General features: G+C 44.7%; 1 protein-coding gene across 5 annotated transcripts in view; it reads left to right on the forward strand.

Moving 5' to 3' along the window:
- Positions 1–20100, forward strand: part of LOC140208170 (NACHT, LRR and PYD domains-containing protein 3-like) — a 39867-nt gene that overhangs the window by 18534 nt on the left and 1233 nt on the right. For 3 of the 5 annotated variants that reach the window (XM_072276659.1, XM_072276657.1, XM_072276658.1), the window contains exons 2-11: positions 1325–1492; positions 4120–4215; positions 6702–6983; positions 8311–8477; positions 10383–10554; positions 10643–10708; positions 14764–16489; positions 19290–19376; positions 19532–19702; positions 19854–20024. In XM_072276659.1, coding sequence (XP_072132760.1) covers positions 4206–4215; positions 6702–6983; positions 8311–8477; positions 10383–10554; positions 10643–10708; positions 14764–16489; positions 19290–19376; positions 19532–19702; positions 19854–20024 — 2852 coding nt within the window. In that variant the 5' untranslated portion in view covers positions 1325–1492; positions 4120–4205. Of the gene's footprint in view, positions 1–1324; positions 1493–4119; positions 4216–6701; positions 6984–8310; positions 8478–10382; positions 10555–10642; positions 10709–14763; positions 16490–18402; positions 18509–19289; positions 19377–19531; positions 19703–19853; positions 20025–20100 lie in introns of those variants that run through there. The other 2 variants (XR_011888677.1, XM_072276660.1) reach the window with 2 other exon arrangements.

The raw sequence follows: 20100 nt of genomic DNA on the forward strand, positions 1-20100 counted from the left end.
ATTATTTTTTTTCTCTCACTCTGTGAGATTATGTATTGCATTGAGCTGCTGCTGCTAAGTTAATAAATTTCACGTCAAATGCCGGTGATGATAAACCAGATTCTGATTCTGTCTACCCTATCTGTGCCCTTCATGATCTTATAAACCTCTATCACATCTCCCCTTAGTCCCTGCCGCTCCAAGGAAAACAACCCGAGAATGTCCACCAAAAACTGAATAATGTTTGAATCTATTCTAACGAAAGATTAGGAAACCGAATCGTTAACTTTGTCCCTCTTCCCACAGCCCTGCCTGCTGAGCGTTTCTCGTGATTCCAGTTTCTCCTTAATACATTCACCCTGGAACACTTTAAATCTCCTGAAAATGGTCCAGTGCAGCAGCTCTCATTTTGTGAGAGTTGGTCAAAGAGTAGAGAAACCAGAGCTTTTCCCAGTCAGTTATAGTGGTACCAATTGTCCTGCTAATCCTGGAATGTGTTCAGTACAGTTATTGATAACAAGGTTCACAAGAATAAGGTGAGGAATAATGAGCTTTATGCATGAGGAGCATTTGATGGCCCTGGGCCTGTGTTCAGAGGGATGGTGGTTGGGGGTTAATGGGGGGGAGGAGTTAGGGCGGAGGTGATTATTTACACCAAGCATGGATACATGAGAATGGAGATTGTGTCTTGATTAGACGGAGAGTCTGGGATCTGGGAGTGCAGCCTCAGAATAAAGAAACTTCACTTTAAAACTGAGATGAGAGAAATTACTGTAGTCAAAGGTTGGGTGATGTGTGGAATCTTTTACCACAGAAGGTGGTGGAGGCTATCGTTGGGTATATTCATGTTCTGGTTTGCTAAATAGGTTGAGAATTATAGCAGGGAATCAAGAATACGGTGTTGGGAAATAAAATCCTCCATGATCGATTGTGGAGCAGACGAGAATGATCCAATCATCTAATCCTACTCCTATGTATTATTACTTGCATCTTATACCATGGCTGAGTGATGACTTCTTTGTATCCCATCACAAACAAGAGAAGATCTTCAGATGCTGGAAATACAAGCAACACACACAAAATGCTGGAGGAACTCAGCAGGCCAGGCAGCGTCTAAGGAAAAGAGCAGAGTCGACGTACAGATGTTGCCTGGCCTGATGAGTTCCTCCGGGATTTTGTGTGTGTTCTTTTGTATCCCATGTCAGTTTTTTTTTAAGTGTGAGGGACAGTTATAAATTTCTTCACTCGGATAATTATATATGCGTTCAAGATTTAAATTTCAATGAGTTTAATGCTTTGTTATCCTTTGTATTGTTAACATGCTTCATTATCTCTCTGGTTAAAGTTAGACCTGGGCTGAAAGATTTATTGGAAGGAAAGCCCACGACTGGGAGAAAACCACAACTGAAGATGAGGTAACAGCACCAATGAACCGGGCCGAGGACTGAGAGCACCAACTGGAGAGAACCCATCTGACTCGGAGTTTCCATTGATTCAGTGAGGAGAAAGTTTGGTGAGTTTTATTTACTCAAACACTGGTTCTTTAGAGATTGCATTTCTGTACCAAAGAAGGTAGGAAATAGCTGGACTGAGACCGAAGAAGCCTAAAAGTGCTTGAGATGAACTAGTGTCCCTGCAGCCTCGTTTGCTGGAGTTGCTGGAGTCGGAGTAAACACAGTCGTTGTGGGATGGGAACCAAAATGTTAGGTCAGATGATGGAGCGGCTGATCTAAGGAGAGATGCAATGTTCAGATTGACTGTGGAAGGATCGGCTTTGGACAGGGCATCATTTGGTCAGTTGGATGGTTTGCAGTGTGTTTACTTCAATACAATTAGCATTGAGAATGAGAGTAACTTAGAAAATGGTTCAGTACATGGATGGTACATGTTATCACAATTAGACAGACTTGACCGTTACAAGGGCAGGATTAGCTGTTTAGTGCTCCAGGGTTTAGATGTTTCAGAATGCATATGGAGGGAGATGAAACGGGGACAAATGTCATTGCTAATCAGGGATGGTATCACAGCTACAGAAACAGAGGACATCATGTAGGGCCTATCGACAGACCCCGTATAGGTGAAAGTCAGAAAAAGTACGGGCAGTATCATTCTGGAAGTATTCTATAGGCCTCCACAAAGCCGCTGGAATAATGAGGAGCAGATAACTTGACAGATTTTGAAAACGAGCAAATGCAACAGAGTTGTTATCATTGTTGACCTCAACTTTCTTGATGTTTATTCCCACCTCCTAATTCCAAAAGGGGATCATGTGGCACAATGTGTTGTGAAGGATTCCTGACATAGTCTGTGAATGGGCCAACTTGAGGAAAAAACATACTGTACCTAGTATTAGGCAGATGTCACAATGGGTGACCTTTTTGAAATAGTGAACACAACACTCCAACTTTTATCATGAACTTGGTCAAAGATAGTAGGAGGCGATACGAAACAGTATTGAATTAGTGGACGGATAATTACAATGGTGTTCGTAGAATCATGGGAAAGTAAATTGGGAAACCATTTTCTGAGGGAAATGCAGAATGGAACTCTGGAAATTATTTCAGGAACATTTACATGGGGTTCTGGATAAATCTGTCCCACAGGCAGGGAAATAATGTTTATACAAATGAACCATGGTTCACAAGGGATAACGGACATTTAGGTAAGAGGAAAACTGAAGCATTATTCAGGTTTAGGAAGCAACATTTAAGAAAGGTGCTAGATAATTATAAGGGAGCCAGGAAGGAGGTAAGAAAGGATTTAGAGGTCGAAGGGGACTTGTAAACTCCTTGGCAAGCAGGATCAAGGAAAGCCCCAATGTGTTCTACACGTGGGTGAAGGAGAGGAGGATAAATAGGTTGAGGGTAGGACTACTCAGGAGTGAAGATGGATACGTGCCTGGAGGATGGGGTAATAGGTGAGTTGCCTAATGAATGCTTTGCTTCAGAGTTACCAAGGAGATGGACAGTTATTGTGACGTTGTCATAGGAGCACGGCAATGTTAAAAAAAAGAGGTGCTGTTGAAACTTCCAATATACACCACGTTACTACAGGAAGTGAGAGAAGAGTTCACAGAAACATTGACAATAATTTTTGTGCTCTCTCTGGCCAAAGGAGTAGTAATGCAGGATTGGAGTATGGCAAATGTTTGTTCCCTAATTCAATAAATGTAATATCTATAATCCTGGGGATTACAGAGCACTGAGTGTTACATCGGTGATTGGCAAACTCTTGGAACAGATAGCTGGGGACAGGATTTTTGAGCATTTGGAGAAACATTATCGTACTTTGGGTTGCCACTTTGGCTTTTTGATGCTGAGTGGAGAAAAGTGTAGGGGAGGTGCCAGAGATAATTTTCCACAATATGCGACAGTCATGCACCGACATTTCAATCAACAGAGTCTGATCAGGAGTCACTTTGGGATTGTGCATGGAAAGTTGTATTCGACAATACTTCTTAAGATTTTGAAGATGAGTATCAATGAGAGTAGGGAAGTGGATGTTGTACTTTGGGTCTCCGCAAAACCTTTCACAAGATGCCACCTGGCAGGTTCGGCTGGCAGATAAGGTCCCATGCAGTCCACAGATAGAAAGTTAGATGGATTCAGTATTATCTTGAAGGTAGCAAGCAAAGAGTGGTGTTTGACGGTTTCCTCTCGGGGTTGAGGTGGGTAACGAGTGGTGCGCCGCAAGGAATGGTAAATACATTCCAAAAGCGGCTCGAGCGGTAACGGTTACATGCAGAGGTTGGTGATCATGTGGAAGGACCTGCCAGAGGAAGTGGATGAGGCAGCACAATTGTGTAATTCCAGAAGCAGTTGGGATGTGTAGATGGAGTCAAGAGGCCAAAATGGAAATGGGTCCAACGCAGGAAGTTGGGACTATCTCGGTGGGCACTGTGGTCGGCAGGGTCTCTTTGGGCTGAATGGTCTGTATTCGTGATCTGCTGCTCTGTGACTCCTTCTGTAGATGCGCCAGATATCACTGGACAGACATACAGATATGGTGCGGAAGTTGATGGAAACGAGGATGGTTGGCCCTAAACCAACTGCTGCTCTGAAACAGGGGATGGAGATAGTGTCATATTTGCAAAGTAATCGTAATCTCACTGACTCACTGTCTGCTTGTTGTGTAATTCAGGGCATCACCAGCAGGTGGAGCTGTCCTGCACTGGGACCAAAGTGTAAACAAGACGACGACAATCACAATCGTCAGACAGAACCAGAATGGCTACAGGTATGTTCACTGGGATCTTTATAATTAAACTTCTGTCGCTCTTGTGCACAATAGTTCAGATGACGAAACTTACATAAATGCTAACAGGCACAGAAAAGTTACATCAAACAAGGTCACTGAATCCCTTGGTAAAGAAGCTTTGAGTAATGAATCAGTCCAACAGTTCAAGTGCAGCGACGTGACACCGGTAATCGTCGAATCACTCCGCTCACCGCGCAAAGATTCACCTGAGTGAAAGGAGCAGGAGATCGGTAGCCGAACTGAGAACATTGCCAGCGTTGGGGATAGCTGAGGATCAGGAGACAGATGATTGTAAATAAATGTGTGGTCTGCTTCAGTGTTTTAATACCCCAATGAATGTCTGGGCTGTGGACAAATGATGAACGTTGTTTTCTCAAAATACGTTTAAAGAGCTTCAATGCTGATCTGGCACTGGAAATACAAAAGAGCAGAAGACAAACATGGAATCAAAGAAGGCTATTGGGACAAAGTAATGGCATTGGTGAGTAGGATTAAAGTGAACGCCGTGGAATTTCAAGAGGGGAACTAGAGCGGGTTACACGCAAAATGATGGAAGAGCTCAGCAGGTCAGACAGCATCTATGGAGGGAAATGATTTTCTCTGAGAAAGAAAACGTTCTCATCCGATTCAATCTTTTGTAATTGAAATTTTCAATCTGCACTCTCGCCAGTACTAATACATCCTTCCTGTAGTATTGTTACCAGCACCGCACGTGTTATTGCAACTGGTCCAACCAACAGTTTATAAACTTGTCAGAAGATCTCTCTGCTCCTGTATTCTGTGCTGCAGCTAATGACGGCAAATATGCTAACTATCAACTCCACACATTGTCTACCTGTAATCTCAGGAGTATTGAAAGATCAAAATTCACTGAATTTATCATCAAAGTATATGTATGTCACCGTATTCATGTCCTTGCGGGCAAGCCAGACAATTGGATATGGAACGGGCGAGGTGGAAGGGATCAGACGGTTAATAATAGAGTGCTATTCAGTTTGGAGGCTTGTGTCCACTGGTGTGGATTGGTGCCGTGTCCACTTTTTGCTCTTTATATTAAAGGTTTGGCAGATAAAATTAATGTCGTTCATTAGTTTGCAGATGGCAGCAAAATTGTTGGGAATTGGGGTTATGTAAATTTACAAGGAGACTGAGACGAACATGGAAAGTGCTCCAAGGAATGGTTTCACTTTGTAAAGTTACCCCAGGACAGGAGTTGCATGGTAAATTGTAGGGACTTGAAAAGTATTGTGGGGGGGGGGGGGAACAAAGGGTACAGATGCACGATTACCTGGAGATGTTCATACAGGTAGGTAGGGCACAGGATGGATATCATTGTGATGGAAAGATTCCTCACGGGACTGGACAGTGCGTGTGTCAAAGCAATGGTCAGTCTGTGATCTAGGGCACAGCACACTGTATGTCAAAGCGTACGGAGAGGATGTTGTCCAGGGGATCCGACTGTTTGTAATCTGCGTGATCTGTGTGTGACTCAAGGCAATGATCAGTCTGTGACTCAGGGGACCGGACAGTGTGAGATTAGAGGTAATGGTCACTTTGTGACCCAGGGGACCAGACACTTTGACACAGCGGACGGAGAGTATGTGATCCAGGGGATTGGGCAGTGGGTAATCAGGAGGCTGATCTGTATGTGACACAGGTGACTGGACAGTTTGTGACCCGGGGAGGGGAGAGTTTTGCTTGTGGAAAATAATCTCAGTGATATTTCCCAGTATCACCTGACACCGTTCCATTAAGATCCCCTGGACATCAGTGTGTTTAGTTACTGCGCAGCCAGTGACCAGTATTACTGTGTCTATCCTGTTCTTTTTTTCTGGGAGTGAATATGTCTGGTCACCGGCTTTCGGGATGGTCACCTGGCAGGAAGAACGGTTCACATTCACCTGTACAGTCCCACTCCAAATCGGGTCAGCCAGTCTTGGCTCCATCGTTTGATGGCTCTGGGTCTGTACTCGCTCAAATTTAGAAAGTTGTGGGTCGGGGTGGGGGATTCTCATTGAACCCTTTTGAATGTTGAAAGGACTAGAGAGAGTAGACGTGGAAAGGATGCTTCCCATGGTGGGGAAGTCTGGGATAAGAGGACACAGCTTCAGAATAGAGGGGCATATTTTTAAAATAGAGACGCGGAGAAATTTCTTTTGCAGGGGGGTGGTGAACTTGTAGAATTTGTTACCACAGGCAACTGTGGAGGCCGGGTCTTTGGGTGTATTTAAGGCAGAGACCTGAGGGTTCTTGATTGGTCACGGTATCAAAGGTAACGGGAAGAAAACCGAGAAATGGGGTTGATGAGGGGGAAAAGACCAGCCATGATTGAATGGTGGAGCAGAATCGATGTCCTAATTCTGACCCTTTGTCTCATGTTCTTATTGTCGTCACCCATTGTGAATTCTTGGTCTGCTCGGTTCTAGATCACTCTAGTATAAACTGCAATTCATCATTTATTTTAGGTAGGTTTTGGTTATGGAAAGTATTCGGGAGGTTTTTACCAGGCCGCTCATCGAGGGAAGATGATCGGGACACGGGAAACAATGCACCAAAGCAGGGTCAGATTGAGAGCAATGTCCCAGTTGAATGCGGTCCGGCCGCAGCGGAAGTGGAACAAATTCAGCCCAGAGACAGTGACGTCAGAGACACTGATCAGGACCCTGGAACCAGCACAAGTGAGGCGACTGTCTGTCAGCTCGGAAGCTCATTAAACACGGAATTGTCAAGTCCCCAGCAAGGAACGGGTGAGTGAAATATGAGGGTTATGTGTTTGCAAAATGCGAGAGGGAGGAGGGAAAATGTGACGGGTGGTCAGAGGAGAGGGAAAATGTGTGGGTGTGGTACATGTGGCCACACCTGTTAGTCATTTCAGCCCTGAGTAAAAGCCTCTGGCTCTCCACATTATCATTGCCTCTCAACATCATATACACCTCTATCAGGTCACCTCTCAACCTCGGTGGCTCCAAGCAGAAATGGCCAAGCTCAGTCAACCCATTCTCATAAGGCGCGTTCTCCAATCCAGGCAACATCTTGTAAACAACACACGTAAAAGTTGCTGGTGATGCAGCAGGCCAGACAGCATCTCTAGGAAGAGGTACCGTTGACGTTTCAGGCCGAGACCCTTCGTCAGGACTAACTGAAGGAAGAGCTAGTAAGAGATTTGAAAGTGTGAGGGGGAGAAGGAGATCCAAAATGATAAGAGAAGACAGGAGGAGGAAGGATGGAGCCAAGAGCTGGACAGCTGATTGGCAAAAGGGATATGAGAGGATCATGGGACAGGAGGCTCAGGGAGAAGGAAAAGTGGGGGAAGGGACACCAGAAGATGGGCAAGGCGTATAGTCAGAGGGACAGAGGGAGAAAAAGGAGAGAGAGAGAAAGAATGTGTGTATATAAATAAATAGCGGATAGGGTGCGAGGGGGAGGTGGGGCATTAGCGGAAGTTAGAGAAGTCAATGTTCATGCCATCAGGTTGGAGGCTACCCAGACGGAATATAAGGCGTTGTTCCTCCAACGTGAATGTGGCCTCTTGTGTTGGCGGTACATACAGCATTGTGCAGAATTGTTAAGGACATAGATATAGCTCGGGTGCTAAAGATGTTTGTACAATATTGTAGCAATTTTATGCATAGGAGCGTTCTGCCGCCAAAAAAAAAAAGAAATAAAAATGTGTGACCTGTATGAGTGATAATAAACTTGACTCTAATTCGGGTTTCTAGAGTGGACTGAATGTGCAAAGTGACAGGGAGAGGGGACCCATGGTTTGAAAAAGGTAAAGGAGAGAGATCAGAGAGAGATTCTGTAATGGCCAGTAAGCCAATTGTGTGGAACAAAATGGCTGTCTCAGGTATCTCAGTGGGGGACGTGTCTGCACCCGTGCTACACTCCACCCTTGGCACTCCTTCTCTACCACATGTCCCACACCCCTCCCATTTTCTGTGCCACGTATCCCACTCCACTCCTGCAGCGCTCCACATACACTATTCCCAACATCGTTCACTCCCCGCTGGATCTACCAACGCGCTTTCCGCTCCACGTTGCACAGTACTGTATTTCCCACATTTCTATCCCCAGATCCCAAACATACGATCTCAGATGTCCTGGCACAGTTCGACGATTATCAACTGCTCCATCTGACAAATTTCTACTGGAAGGGACTGAAACCTGCAATGGAAAAAGGAGTAGAAGGACTCAGCTTGAAGTTGAGACAGGAGCGACATTTTAGTGGACTTGAACACGAGGTGAGTGGGAGGAACAGTTTGGGTTCCGTTTATTGTTAAACCACTGGACTAAAACTACTGGGGTGAGCACTGGCAACTGTTCAATCACTGGTTCAATCTCAATTCATCCACCCAAATATGCTGCACTCAACAGTGCCAAAGGAAATGGGTTTTAGTGAATCAGATACAGAAATTATAGTCTGATTGAAGCATCCATCAAGACCTTTGGTCATATTTGGATTAGATTCATTTCTCCGCAACAACGATGCAAATGCCCATTTTTCTGCTGTCATTTGTAGATAGACACCCTGCCCACCACATCGATATTGTCACATCACTCCCGTACACAGCCGGATGCCTGAAATGTCATGGCCCTAGAATTCGAATCACACACCATGAAAAGGTGCCATATGGCTTTAAAACTTTCCTTTCGCGTGCTTATCCAATTGTCTTCGAACAACATTTATTAGCTTCAAACAACATTTATTACCAAAGTCTGTCTACAGCATACAACCTTGAGGTTCCATTTTTTACAAGTATCAAATATATATAATATAACCTATAAATAAAAACTCATACAATATAGACAGTCAAACACTCAGGCTGTGGAAATATAAGACAGAGCAGGTCGTCCACGCACCAAAAGTAAACAATTTACACTCAGCACGTGAAGCATAGAGATCACCAAAATGGAAAGTGATTACTCGGCCACGGAGCCAGATTCACTGCTGGAGCTGGTCCTCTAGCCCAGATACCAGCTGCAGAGGTGACTAAACCCCGTGAGCAGCGAACTAGACATCGGCCCGCCTTTCGTTCCCGTTCCTGTTGGCAACATTTGAACCATTTCAATATGGCCAGCCGGTTGAACATGCTTATTCCTCGCTCTCGGGCCCGTGTCCTGACTCTTCGTTTGTCCAATAATTTCACTGCAGCAATAGTCAATCATCAATCCATTTTCATCATTTAAGCACAAGGACCCCCGCCTCAATACGACCCAAAGTTCACACCAGCGATGCCCGTGGCGGACGTGTACAACCGAGACATTAGCTCGCCGAATCGCCACACGTGCCAGATCGTAGAGTCGGTTCAACAATAGCAACTCACAACTGAACATTACAGGTTGCTGATTGAAGTAATCGTAGTTCAGAAGGATTGTAATTGATAGAGTAGTTAGAGTTTTGTTTGCTGCCAGTAAAACGTCGCTGTGTTTCACCAGCTCCATTTTTCCAGGACACTGTGAATGCACTAATGGTATAGAATCTGAGAACTAAGTCGGTGGATTCACATTAGGTCAAGGCACATCAGCCCAGGTCAACCGGGAGGATCTTCTAGGACAGTGAATACACTAAACAGGAATTTGCAAATTGTCCCAGAGACTAGTTGAGACACAATCCAAAAAAATGGAACATTCTCAACTTTCCAACTGTGGTATACATCAATAGGGGTCTTCACCGGAAGTACTTGTAGGTACGGAATGGTCACACTGAGCATGTCCATGTCAATTCCATAATACTAATAGAGAGAGACCCAGACCAGAGAGCAGCGCAAAGCTCTTGGTCCATGGGCCAATGGGTTGTGCAGCAGCAGTAGAATTGTAATGAGCTGTAATCGACGGGTTAATGCCCCAAGGTCTACCTCACATTGACATCTGCAACACAACCATGTAACAGGGCCAGTGGGGTTATGAACGAATTTGGCAGAGGAGATTACCTCACACCGCGGCAATAATACTGGAATATAGATGTCTTCATTTCTTGCTTTGGTTCTAATGTCTGAACCCATAGATTTACAGAAAGGACCAGGAGTCGGACCGGTGGGTGTTCGTATGCTTTTAGGCCGTGTAACTAATTGAATGTCCTATCAGTGAGCAGATATTTTCCTCTTCATTCTGTGTCTCCGCCCGCTCTTCACTGTTGTTCTTTACAGAAAGTCACTGAGCTCGTGGAGTGGGGAAACCGGACGGAGAGTTGTACACTCCTCCTCAGTCTGGTGATGGAGAAAGGCGTTCAGGCCCGGAGGGTATTGTGGGAATCCTTTGTGGAAATGAGGAAGGAGTTACCAAAGTTGGAGAAGATACTGAAGGAAATCCAGGAACTCGGTACAGTGAAATAATACACTCTGCCCTAAATCCAATTGAAACTTTCCTGATTTAACAAGGTTTCATGAAAGCTTTTCGATGTCATCAGGTCCTGATCCATTTGAATACACGAATATCGCCGGAGGCTTTTGTGAGCTATCCTCGCAACTGAAGGGTGAGTGATGAAATGAACGTTTCAAGCTGATTACTCGACAGAAATGATGTTGGACCACGATCGTTCACAGATTGCAGAAACTGGGTGTCCAGGTGTAAGTGTCTGTGAAAAGGAATGGTCTTGTCCGGAAATAACTATCTGCTGATGGGCATTCAGAGTTCTCGCTACAATTCAGACCATTTCCAACGACTTTGTGCAAATAATTTAGTTCACTATTTGGACTATCCAGCCGTAAGCATCACTCAGGTACCTACACATAGCAATTGACAGCTGGCAGCTCGTTCTATGCACTGTGATCCTCTGAGCGAAGAAGTTTTCCCGAACGCTCCCTTTAAAAGTTCACCATAGCCGCTGGTTGTAGTCACACCCATCCCAGTGGAAAAAACCTGCTTGCATTTTCCCTATTCATACTGCTCATAATTTTGTATACCTCTGTCAAATCTCCCCTCAGTCTTCTAGGTTCCAAGGAATAAAATCCTAAGCTAATAAACCTTTCGTTATAACTCAGGTCCTCCAGACCCGGCAATAGCCTTATGAATGTTCTCTGTATTCTTTCAACCTCATTTAGATCTGCTCTGTAGGCAGGTGACTAAAGATGCACACAATAATGCTAATTGCGCCTCACCAATATCTTATACAACTTCAACATAGCATCCCATGTCAATACTTTGATTTATGAGGTCCAAAAGTTTTCTATTTGATCCTATCTCCCTGTGACAGCACTTTCAGTGAATTATGCACCTGTATTCCGGATCCTCTTGCTCCTTGGGGCTCTGCCGTTCATTGTGTAGGACTCTGGATGGTTCTACCAAAGTGAAACTCATCGAGCACGTCTGGATTAATTTCTGTCTGCATCCCATGTACTCCAGATCCCTCTGCTAGTCATGACAGTCTTCCCAGCTGTCCGTCACACCCACAATATTGATTTCATCGCTAATGTGCTGATCCAGCTAGTTACAGTATTATTCAGATCTTTGATATAGGTGACAAACAACAACGGACCCAACACCGATCCCTGCAGGATCCAGTCACAGGCCTCCAGTCAGAGAAGCAACAATCAACTGCCAATCTCTGGCTGATCCCACAAAGTCAACACCTAATCCAATTTATTAACTCATCTTGAACGCTGCGCGACTGAACCTTCATGACCGATCTCCCATGCGAGATCTGGTCAAATGCCTTACTAAAGTCTCTGTGAACAGCATCGACTACCTTTCCTTTATCAACTCTCCTGGTTACTGCCTAGGAAAAGAAATCCTCCATAAGATTGATTAGACATGTCCTACACACATGAAGCCATGTAGACTATTCCCAGTAAGTCCATGTCCAGATGTACAGGTCAGTCGGTCAGCTGGCCGAATTGGTGTAATTGGGCGGTATGGGCACCTGGGCTGGAAGGGGCTGTCACTGTGCTGTATCTCCAAACCTAATGAAGCAGTTCCTTCAGCCCGAGTCCCACTCAGTACAGTTTGCTCGAATATTAAACTATAATTCATTTAATCCACATTACGACCGTGTAGGTTGTTGGTGCACCGTAAAACTGCCGACAGCCCTGGCTGGATCTTAACACACAGGGAAGTACCATGTACTTCCTAGAGTGTCCTGATACAATGAACCTCTCTTGACTTTAATATATTCACAAAACACTTTTGCGGTTTTCTTAAGCATCATCATGTCATGTCCCAGACTGCTCTCATAATTCCTTTCGTATTCTCCTCTACTCTTTCCAGAATAATCTATTTTTTTAATTCTCTACATCTGAGAATGCCTCTCTTTATTAGTAGATGCTTTGATGTTCAAACTTCCTTACAACTTGCCCTTTTCCAGCCCACGGGGACATATTGGCCCCAATCTCCCGCTATTCACTTCCACATGGCCCTGTTTTACTGGATGAACAATTACCTTCAATCGTCTCCGCTGTCATATACACTCGAAATCATTCCTCCTTTATGAATGTATATCCAATCCACCTTTACTCCTTTCCCTGACTGCTGTGAAGCTCAGCTTCATTATTAACCTATCTAAAATGCCTTGGCTACAAAAAAGAGCAGGCCAGATCTGCCCTTGTCAGGTATTACTGTCTAAATGACTTTGTCAAAGTAACCTCTCTTCAACGCACTTTAAATTTTACCCCCTCTCCAAGCGATCCCTGTTTATCTTGGGGAAATCAGAATCCCCGGATCCTTCGACACTCTTAACATCTCTGTCTGATTGATCTACTCCACTATCTCTGCTGACTCTTCAGTGGCCTGTGTTATAACTGAATCAAAGTGGACTCACCTATTTCAGAAAAGAAGGAACTAAGTTCGTTTATAAGATGGCTTTCACTTCACAGTTAAATAGATGAACACTCTCCTAAAAAAAAGTAAATATTTTGATGGAGATGTCCTCTCAGATTTGTTACTCTTGTTTATTGTTCATTACGTTAATGGGCAGGAGCTGGGATTCTAACTTGACGCTGGTGAACATGTTAAACAATAACAAAGTAATTTGCCGAGAAATTACTTTAGTCAGAGTGTGGTAAAAATCTGTGGACTTTGTTGCCACGAGCGGCTGTGGAGGCCAAGTCATTGGGTGCGTTTAAGACAGAGATATAAAAGTTCCTGATTAGCCAGGGCATCAAAGGGTATGGGAACAAGGCAGGGGAGTGGGGATGACTGGAAGAATTGGATCAGCCCACGATTGAATGGTGGAGCAGCCTCGATGGGCCGAATGGCCTACTTCTGCTCCTATATCTTATGATCTTATAATCTGATATTGTGCAACCAGGTGCAGTTTCAGAGACGGAAATCAGAAGGGGAATAGGAGGGAGCCATGGTCCAAATAAATCAGCGAGCAAGTAAAGAAATCCAAATCAATATAGACCACCTCTCAGACTCCCAGTGCCCATGAAAATACATTCACTTCCTAACGACTCAATTTGTACAACTATTTATCAACCATGCAAGGCAATTGACCACAGTTCTGCTAACTTGATTGATGGGAGAAAATAGATGCTTATGATATTTTCGTTCGTCTCGGTTTTAAATGTCTCCAAATTATTTTGCAAACTGTAAGACTGTTTTTTCCTTCTTTATCGGTTTTTGTTTATTACATTGCAATGCATCCCAATAGCTGACCAGCTTATCGGCCAAAGAGAGAAAGTAAATGCATCTGTCAGCTGAAATTCCTCATAACATACAAGCTCGTTCGATTTCCTCTGCAGTGGATCTTTGCCAGTGAGCTCATATCCATAGTTGCCTGGAATATTCCATATGAATTTTCTCTAGAAATTCACCTCACATGTATTTTTCACATTCTGTCCCGACTGGCGTGTGCAATATCCCAGATAACAAGTAGTATAATTAAGGAAGTTCTGGGAGAGTCTGAGGAGTTTGAGGAAAAGTACAGTACATTAGAGTTCAGATCCAGGGCTGTCAGTGGAATGTGTGGAGAAGCAGCGTGTCTGAACTGATGGAGCCAATGTGACCTTGCTGGGACAGATTACAGAGACCGTGACGAGCATAAATAGTCTGTGAGTAAACACTGTTAATTCAAAACATTAGTGCGCGATCTCAGTGCAGGAAGATGAGTGTGCTGTTGCCTGATGGGGGGTTGCTGAGAGTTAAGGGACGGGTATTTTCAGACAGGTTGAGGATGATGAAGGACGAGGGATGAGAACACCAGAACGTCACAGTGGTTCGTAGGAAAGTGTTGTCATGAACGAGATTGTGGAGTCATTAGTGATGATATTTAAGGAAGCACTGGGCGTCAGAAAGAAGCTCTGTAAAACCCACATGTACAATAACTTGGGCAGGTGGGATATAATTAAAAAAAATCAGAAGGAAAGTTAACCTTCACTGTTCGCTGACGATCAGATTGTACAACTCCGGTATTTTCTCGGTGGTTGATTACCATTGTGTCCGTTGCCCGTGAACCAGGTTTTATAGTCAACACTGTCATCCATAGAAACTTCCAATTCTTGAAATATTAGTACAGAGATCCAGTTGCAGTTTTCAAGTTGTGTTTTTTGACAAATGTATGTGGTAATCATTTTACTTCTTTTCGCATGGAAGATGTTCAGCAGAAACACAAGGAGACTCTACGGGCACAAACTGAAACACTGGGAGTGAACACGATCCTGATGAGGGAGAAGGTGAAGGTTTTCCAGCTGGTTGATCGATACGCTGAGCTCACGGTCATTTCTACTGTTCGAGATCGGAGACTGGTGGAACATGAGCTGCTGGCAAGAGGCAGAACCCATGAAAAATTGAGAAAGAAACATCTCCATGTAGAGCTGGAAAAAATCCGGTCGGATCAGCTGATCCAAAGCAGCTTTTCCCACAGTAATTCCAAAGCAGGGAGTTCAGCTGCAGTGGCTGGAGTCCCAGGGATCGGGAAAACCACAATGGTACAGAAGATTGTTTATGACTGGGCCACGGGGAAAATATACCAACAATTCCAGTTTGTCTTCACCTTCAAATTCCGAGAGTTAAACACTATCAATTGTATAATAAACCTCTCGAACCTGGTGCTGTTTTTTTACCCTGACCTGAGGAATGTTCTGGAAACACTGTGGAAGAACCCAGAAAGTTTGCTGTTTATATTCGATGGATTGGATGAATACAAGGACAGAATCGATTTTGCTGACAGTCGGAGAAACACAGAATCTCAGTACGCTTGCACGGATCCTGAATTCCAGTGCAAGGTGTCTGACATTGTGTACAGTTTAATCCAGGGCAAGCTGCTCCCAGGGTGTTCAGTGCTGGTGACCACACGTCCCACTGCGTTACATTTACTGGAAAAGGCGAAGATCAGTGTCTGGGCTGAAATCCTGGGATTTGTTGGTGAGGAACGGAAAGAATATTTCATCAGGCATTTTGAAGATCAGACAGTGGCAGAAGCTGTTTTCAAACACGTGAAGGAGAACGAGATCCTGTACACCATGAGCTACAACCCCTCCTACTGCTGGATCCTCGCTCTGGTACTGGGCCCCTTCTTCACACGAAGAGTCAGGGACCCGCAGCGAATTCCCAAGACCATTACCCAACTACATTCCTACTATATTTACAACATCCTGAAAAACCACGGCCGTGAGATTGAGAGACCCCATGATGTGTTACTCAGGGTCGGTCAGATGGCCTTCAGAGGAGTGTCCGAGCAGAAGACTGTATTTACAAGTGAAGATTTGATCCACTACAATCTGCAGCCTTCCCGGTTCCTGATGGAGCTTTTAGAGAGAGAGGACTCTTCCCGGTGTGTGGTGTACACATTCCCACACCTCACAATCCAAGAGTTTGTAGCTGCAATCGCACAATTCCTGAATCCACATCCCGGGGATATCCTGAAATTCCTCACCGAAGCCCACAACACGATAGATGGGCGTTTTGAGGTATTTCTCCGTTTTGTTGCTGGTCTCTCCAACCCAATGACAGCTCGGGGCCTGGAAGAGTTTCTGGGTCCGTTTCCTCATCAAACAACCTGCCGGGTGATTGACTGGGTGAAGGAGGAGGTTAAGCACCAGAGTGGAAACACGAGGAGTGAAGCTGGTAAAAGGAGCCTCCTGAACGCATTGCACTACCTGTTTGAGTCTCAGAATCGTGGACTGGCTCAGGCCACACTGGGATCTGTGAAAACACTTTCATTCAGTGGAATGACACTGGCCCCGATTGACTGCACGGTCCTGTCTCATGTCTTCGGGCTCTGTGATAGAATAAAACACCTCGACCTGTGGAACTGCCACATTCAGTGTGAAGGAATCCAGCGGCTGGGAGCCGGGCTGCACAAGTGCCAGGAGTTGGGGTAATTCCATTTAACTCTCACTCTGAGCTGTGAAACCGTTACATTATGTTGTTTCAATGTACAAACCCTATATCCAGAAAAGTTGGGATATTTTCCAAAATGCAATAGAAACAAAAATCTGTGATATGTTAATTCAGGTGAACCTTTATTCAACTGACAAAAGTACAAAGAAAAGATTTTCAGTAGTTTTACTGACCAACTTAAGTGTACTTTGCAAATATACACAAATTTAGAATTTGATGGCTGCAACACACTCAACAAAAGTTGAGACAGAGTTAAAATAAGATTGAAAAGTGCACCGAATATTCAAGTAACACCGGTTTGAAAGACTCCACATTAAGCAGGCTAATTGGTGGCAGGTGAGGTATCATGACTGGGTATAAAAGTAGCGTCCATCAAAGGCTCAGACGTTGCAAGCAAGGATGGGTCGTGGCTCACCCCTTTGTGCCAAAATTCATGAGAGAATTGTTAGTCAGTTCAAAGGGAACATTTTTCAACGCAAGATTGCTGAGAATTTAGGTCTTTCAACACCTACAGTACATAATATTGTGAAAAGATTCAGAGAATTCAGAGACATCTCAGTGAGTAAAGGGCAAGGTCGGAAACCACTGTTGAAATCCCGTGATCTTCGAGCCCTCAGGCGGCACTGCCTAAGAAACCGTCATGCTACTGTGACAATTATAGCCACCTGGGCTCGGGAGTACTTTGGAAGACCATAGTCACTCAACACAGTCCGTCGCTGCATCCAGAAATACAACTGGAAAATGTATTACGCAAGGAGGAGCCATACATCAACTCTATGCAGAAAAGCCGGCGAGTTCTCTGGGCCTGAGCTCATCTCAGATGGACCGAAAGACTGTGGAACCATGTGCTGTGGTCAGATGAGTCCACATTTCAGTTAGTTTTCGGCAAAAACGGGCGTTGAGTTATCTGTGCCGAAGATGAAAATGACCATCCAGATTGTTATCAGCAAAAGGTGCAAAAGCCAGCATCTGTGATGGTATGGGGGTACATCAGTGCCCACAGCATGGGTGAGTTGCATGTATGTGAAGGTACCATTGACTCTGAGGTGCATATTAGGATTTTAGAGAGGCATATGTTGCCATCAAGGCGAAGTCTGTTCCCGGGACGTCCATGCTTATTTCAGCAGGACAATGCCAGACCACATTCTGCACGGGCTACAACAGCATGGCTTTGTAGACACAGAGTGCGTATGCTTGACTGGCCTGCTGTCAGTCCAGATCTATCTCCTATTGAAAATGTATGGTGCATTATGAAGAGGAGAATCAGACAACGGGGACCACGGACTGTTGAGCAGCTGAAGTCTAATATCAAGCAAGAATGGACAAAATTTCCAATTGCAAATCTACTACAATTAGTATCCTCAGTTCCAAAACGATTAAAAAGTGTTATTAAAAAGAAAGGTGATGTAACACAATGGTAAACATGCCTCTGTCCCAACTTTTGTTGAGTGTGTTGCAGCCATCAAATTCTAAATTTGTGTATGTTTACAAAATACAATTAAGTTGGTCAGTAAAACTATTGAAAACCTTTTCTTTGTACTTTTGTCAGTTAAATAAAGGTTCACGTGAATTAACATAACACAGATTTTTGTTTTTATTGCATTTTGGAAAATACCCCAACTTTTCTGGAAATGGGGTTTGTAAATGGATTTGGGTAAAACTGTAGTATAACAGATTGTGAAGAATTTTGAGAAATTACCAGGGGGTCGGTCAGTAATTTCCTAAGGAAAGTAAAGGTCTGAGTTTCCTCCTCAGGAGATTTTGGAGTCATCATCAGATCAGTGAACAACGGCCATTGGTTTAATGGTAGTAAATGACTGGAATGGCTGTTTCTCGCTGCCTGTGACACGTTTATTGACAATGTTCCTTCTCGATGTTACTAATACCCAGACAGACACTGAATGCGACAGGTGCACCAAGGCTTCAAATCCCCTTCCCGGTGAGGGACAAGAGAGGGACGGCGGACTGTCTCAGAGAGAGGGTGATAATTACCTCGGTGAGATTGTCCTCCCCTGCCCTTCCCTGTGTCCGGCTATCACCACCAGTCTACCTGTGTGACCACCAGATACCCAGTCCCCGTGCGGGCACCTCCTCTCGATCGTGGGATCAGTTCAGACCCATCCCCCCCATGTAATCTATTTCTGCATCCTCTCGTCTTGAGGGGTTATCTTTTCCCGTTGGTTTCCTCCTGTGCGATTTCTTCTCCATTCCCCTTCTTCCCTTAGGGATATCTCTTTCCCATCCTCCTTCCTCCTGTGGGATCTCTCTTCCTATCCCTTTTCCTCAGGTGCATCGCTCTACTTCATCCCCCTTCTTCCTGTTTGATTTTTCCTATCCATCCCCCTTCCTCCTGTGGGATCACTCTACCCAATTCCCCTTCCTCCTGCTGGCTCCGTCTTTCTATCCCTTTTCCTCAGGTGGGGTCGCTTCCACCATCTCCCATCAACACGGTCCCATTCTCAAATCTTCCTCACTGTGGGACTTTCTCCCACCCTTCAACCCTGTCCCTTATGACTCTCTCACATCAGGAACATTTTGCTCACAGTCGGCCAATGAGTCAGAATGTGTGGAGTTATCAAGGTCATACCAACAGGCTAAATTACTGACATTCGGTGGATACCCTGGAGCTGGGCAGTGAGGGACACTGACAGTGCTGGGAACTCCGATCAGTGATTTACTGAAGGGTTTAATGTTTCCTGATATATCCGAGTGAGAGAAATTCCGTCAGACCCACGGATTGAATCACTTTGTTCATCAATTTGTCTGTCTGTGCTTAGACTCGGGGAGAATAAACTAGGAGATTCAGGAGTGAAACTGGTGTCTGCGGCTCTGAGGAACCCGGAGTGTAAAATACAGAAACTGTGGTAAGTTCCAGACTGTGGGAGATTGTGTTTACAGTCACTGGGTGTCTGACACTGAACATTAATGTGATCAGTAATTGTGTTACTAATAAACACTGGGGATTTGTACCGTCTCCTGTCTCTGTGTGTCCTTCACCCTCACTCTCTCTCATCTCCAGGCTGGAGAATATCGGTCTCACAGATTCTGGTACCGAGGATCTCGTCTCCGCTCTCAGTACAAACCAATCACTGACGGAGCTGGATGTGAACGGAAATAAACTGGGAGATTCAGGGGTGAAACTGGTGTCTGCGGCTCTGAGGAACCCGGAGTGTAAAATACAGAAACTGGTGTAAGTACCAGACTGTGGGAGATTGTGTTTACAGTCACTGGATTTCTGACACTGAATATTTATATGATCAGTAATTGTGTTACTGATAGACACTGGGGATTTGAACCGTCTCCTGTCTACCTGTGCTTTACCATCTTTCTTATATTTGCAGGCTTATTGACGTCGGTCTCGCAGATTCTGGTGCTGAGCATCTCGTCTCTGCTCTCAGTACAAACCGATCACTGTTGGCGTTGGACCTGAATAAAAATAAACTGGGAGATTCAGGAGTGAAACTGGTGTCTACGGCTCTGAGGAACCCAAAGTGTAAAATACAGAAACTGGGGTAAGCACCAGACTGTGGGAGATTGTGTTCACAGTCACTCGGTGTCTGACACTGATCATTAATGTGTTCAGTAATT

This window comes from Mobula birostris, chromosome 13, assembly GCF_030028105.1.
Source record: "Mobula birostris isolate sMobBir1 chromosome 13, sMobBir1.hap1, whole genome shotgun sequence".
Lineage (NCBI taxonomy): Eukaryota > Metazoa > Chordata > Chondrichthyes > Myliobatiformes > Myliobatidae > Mobula > Mobula birostris.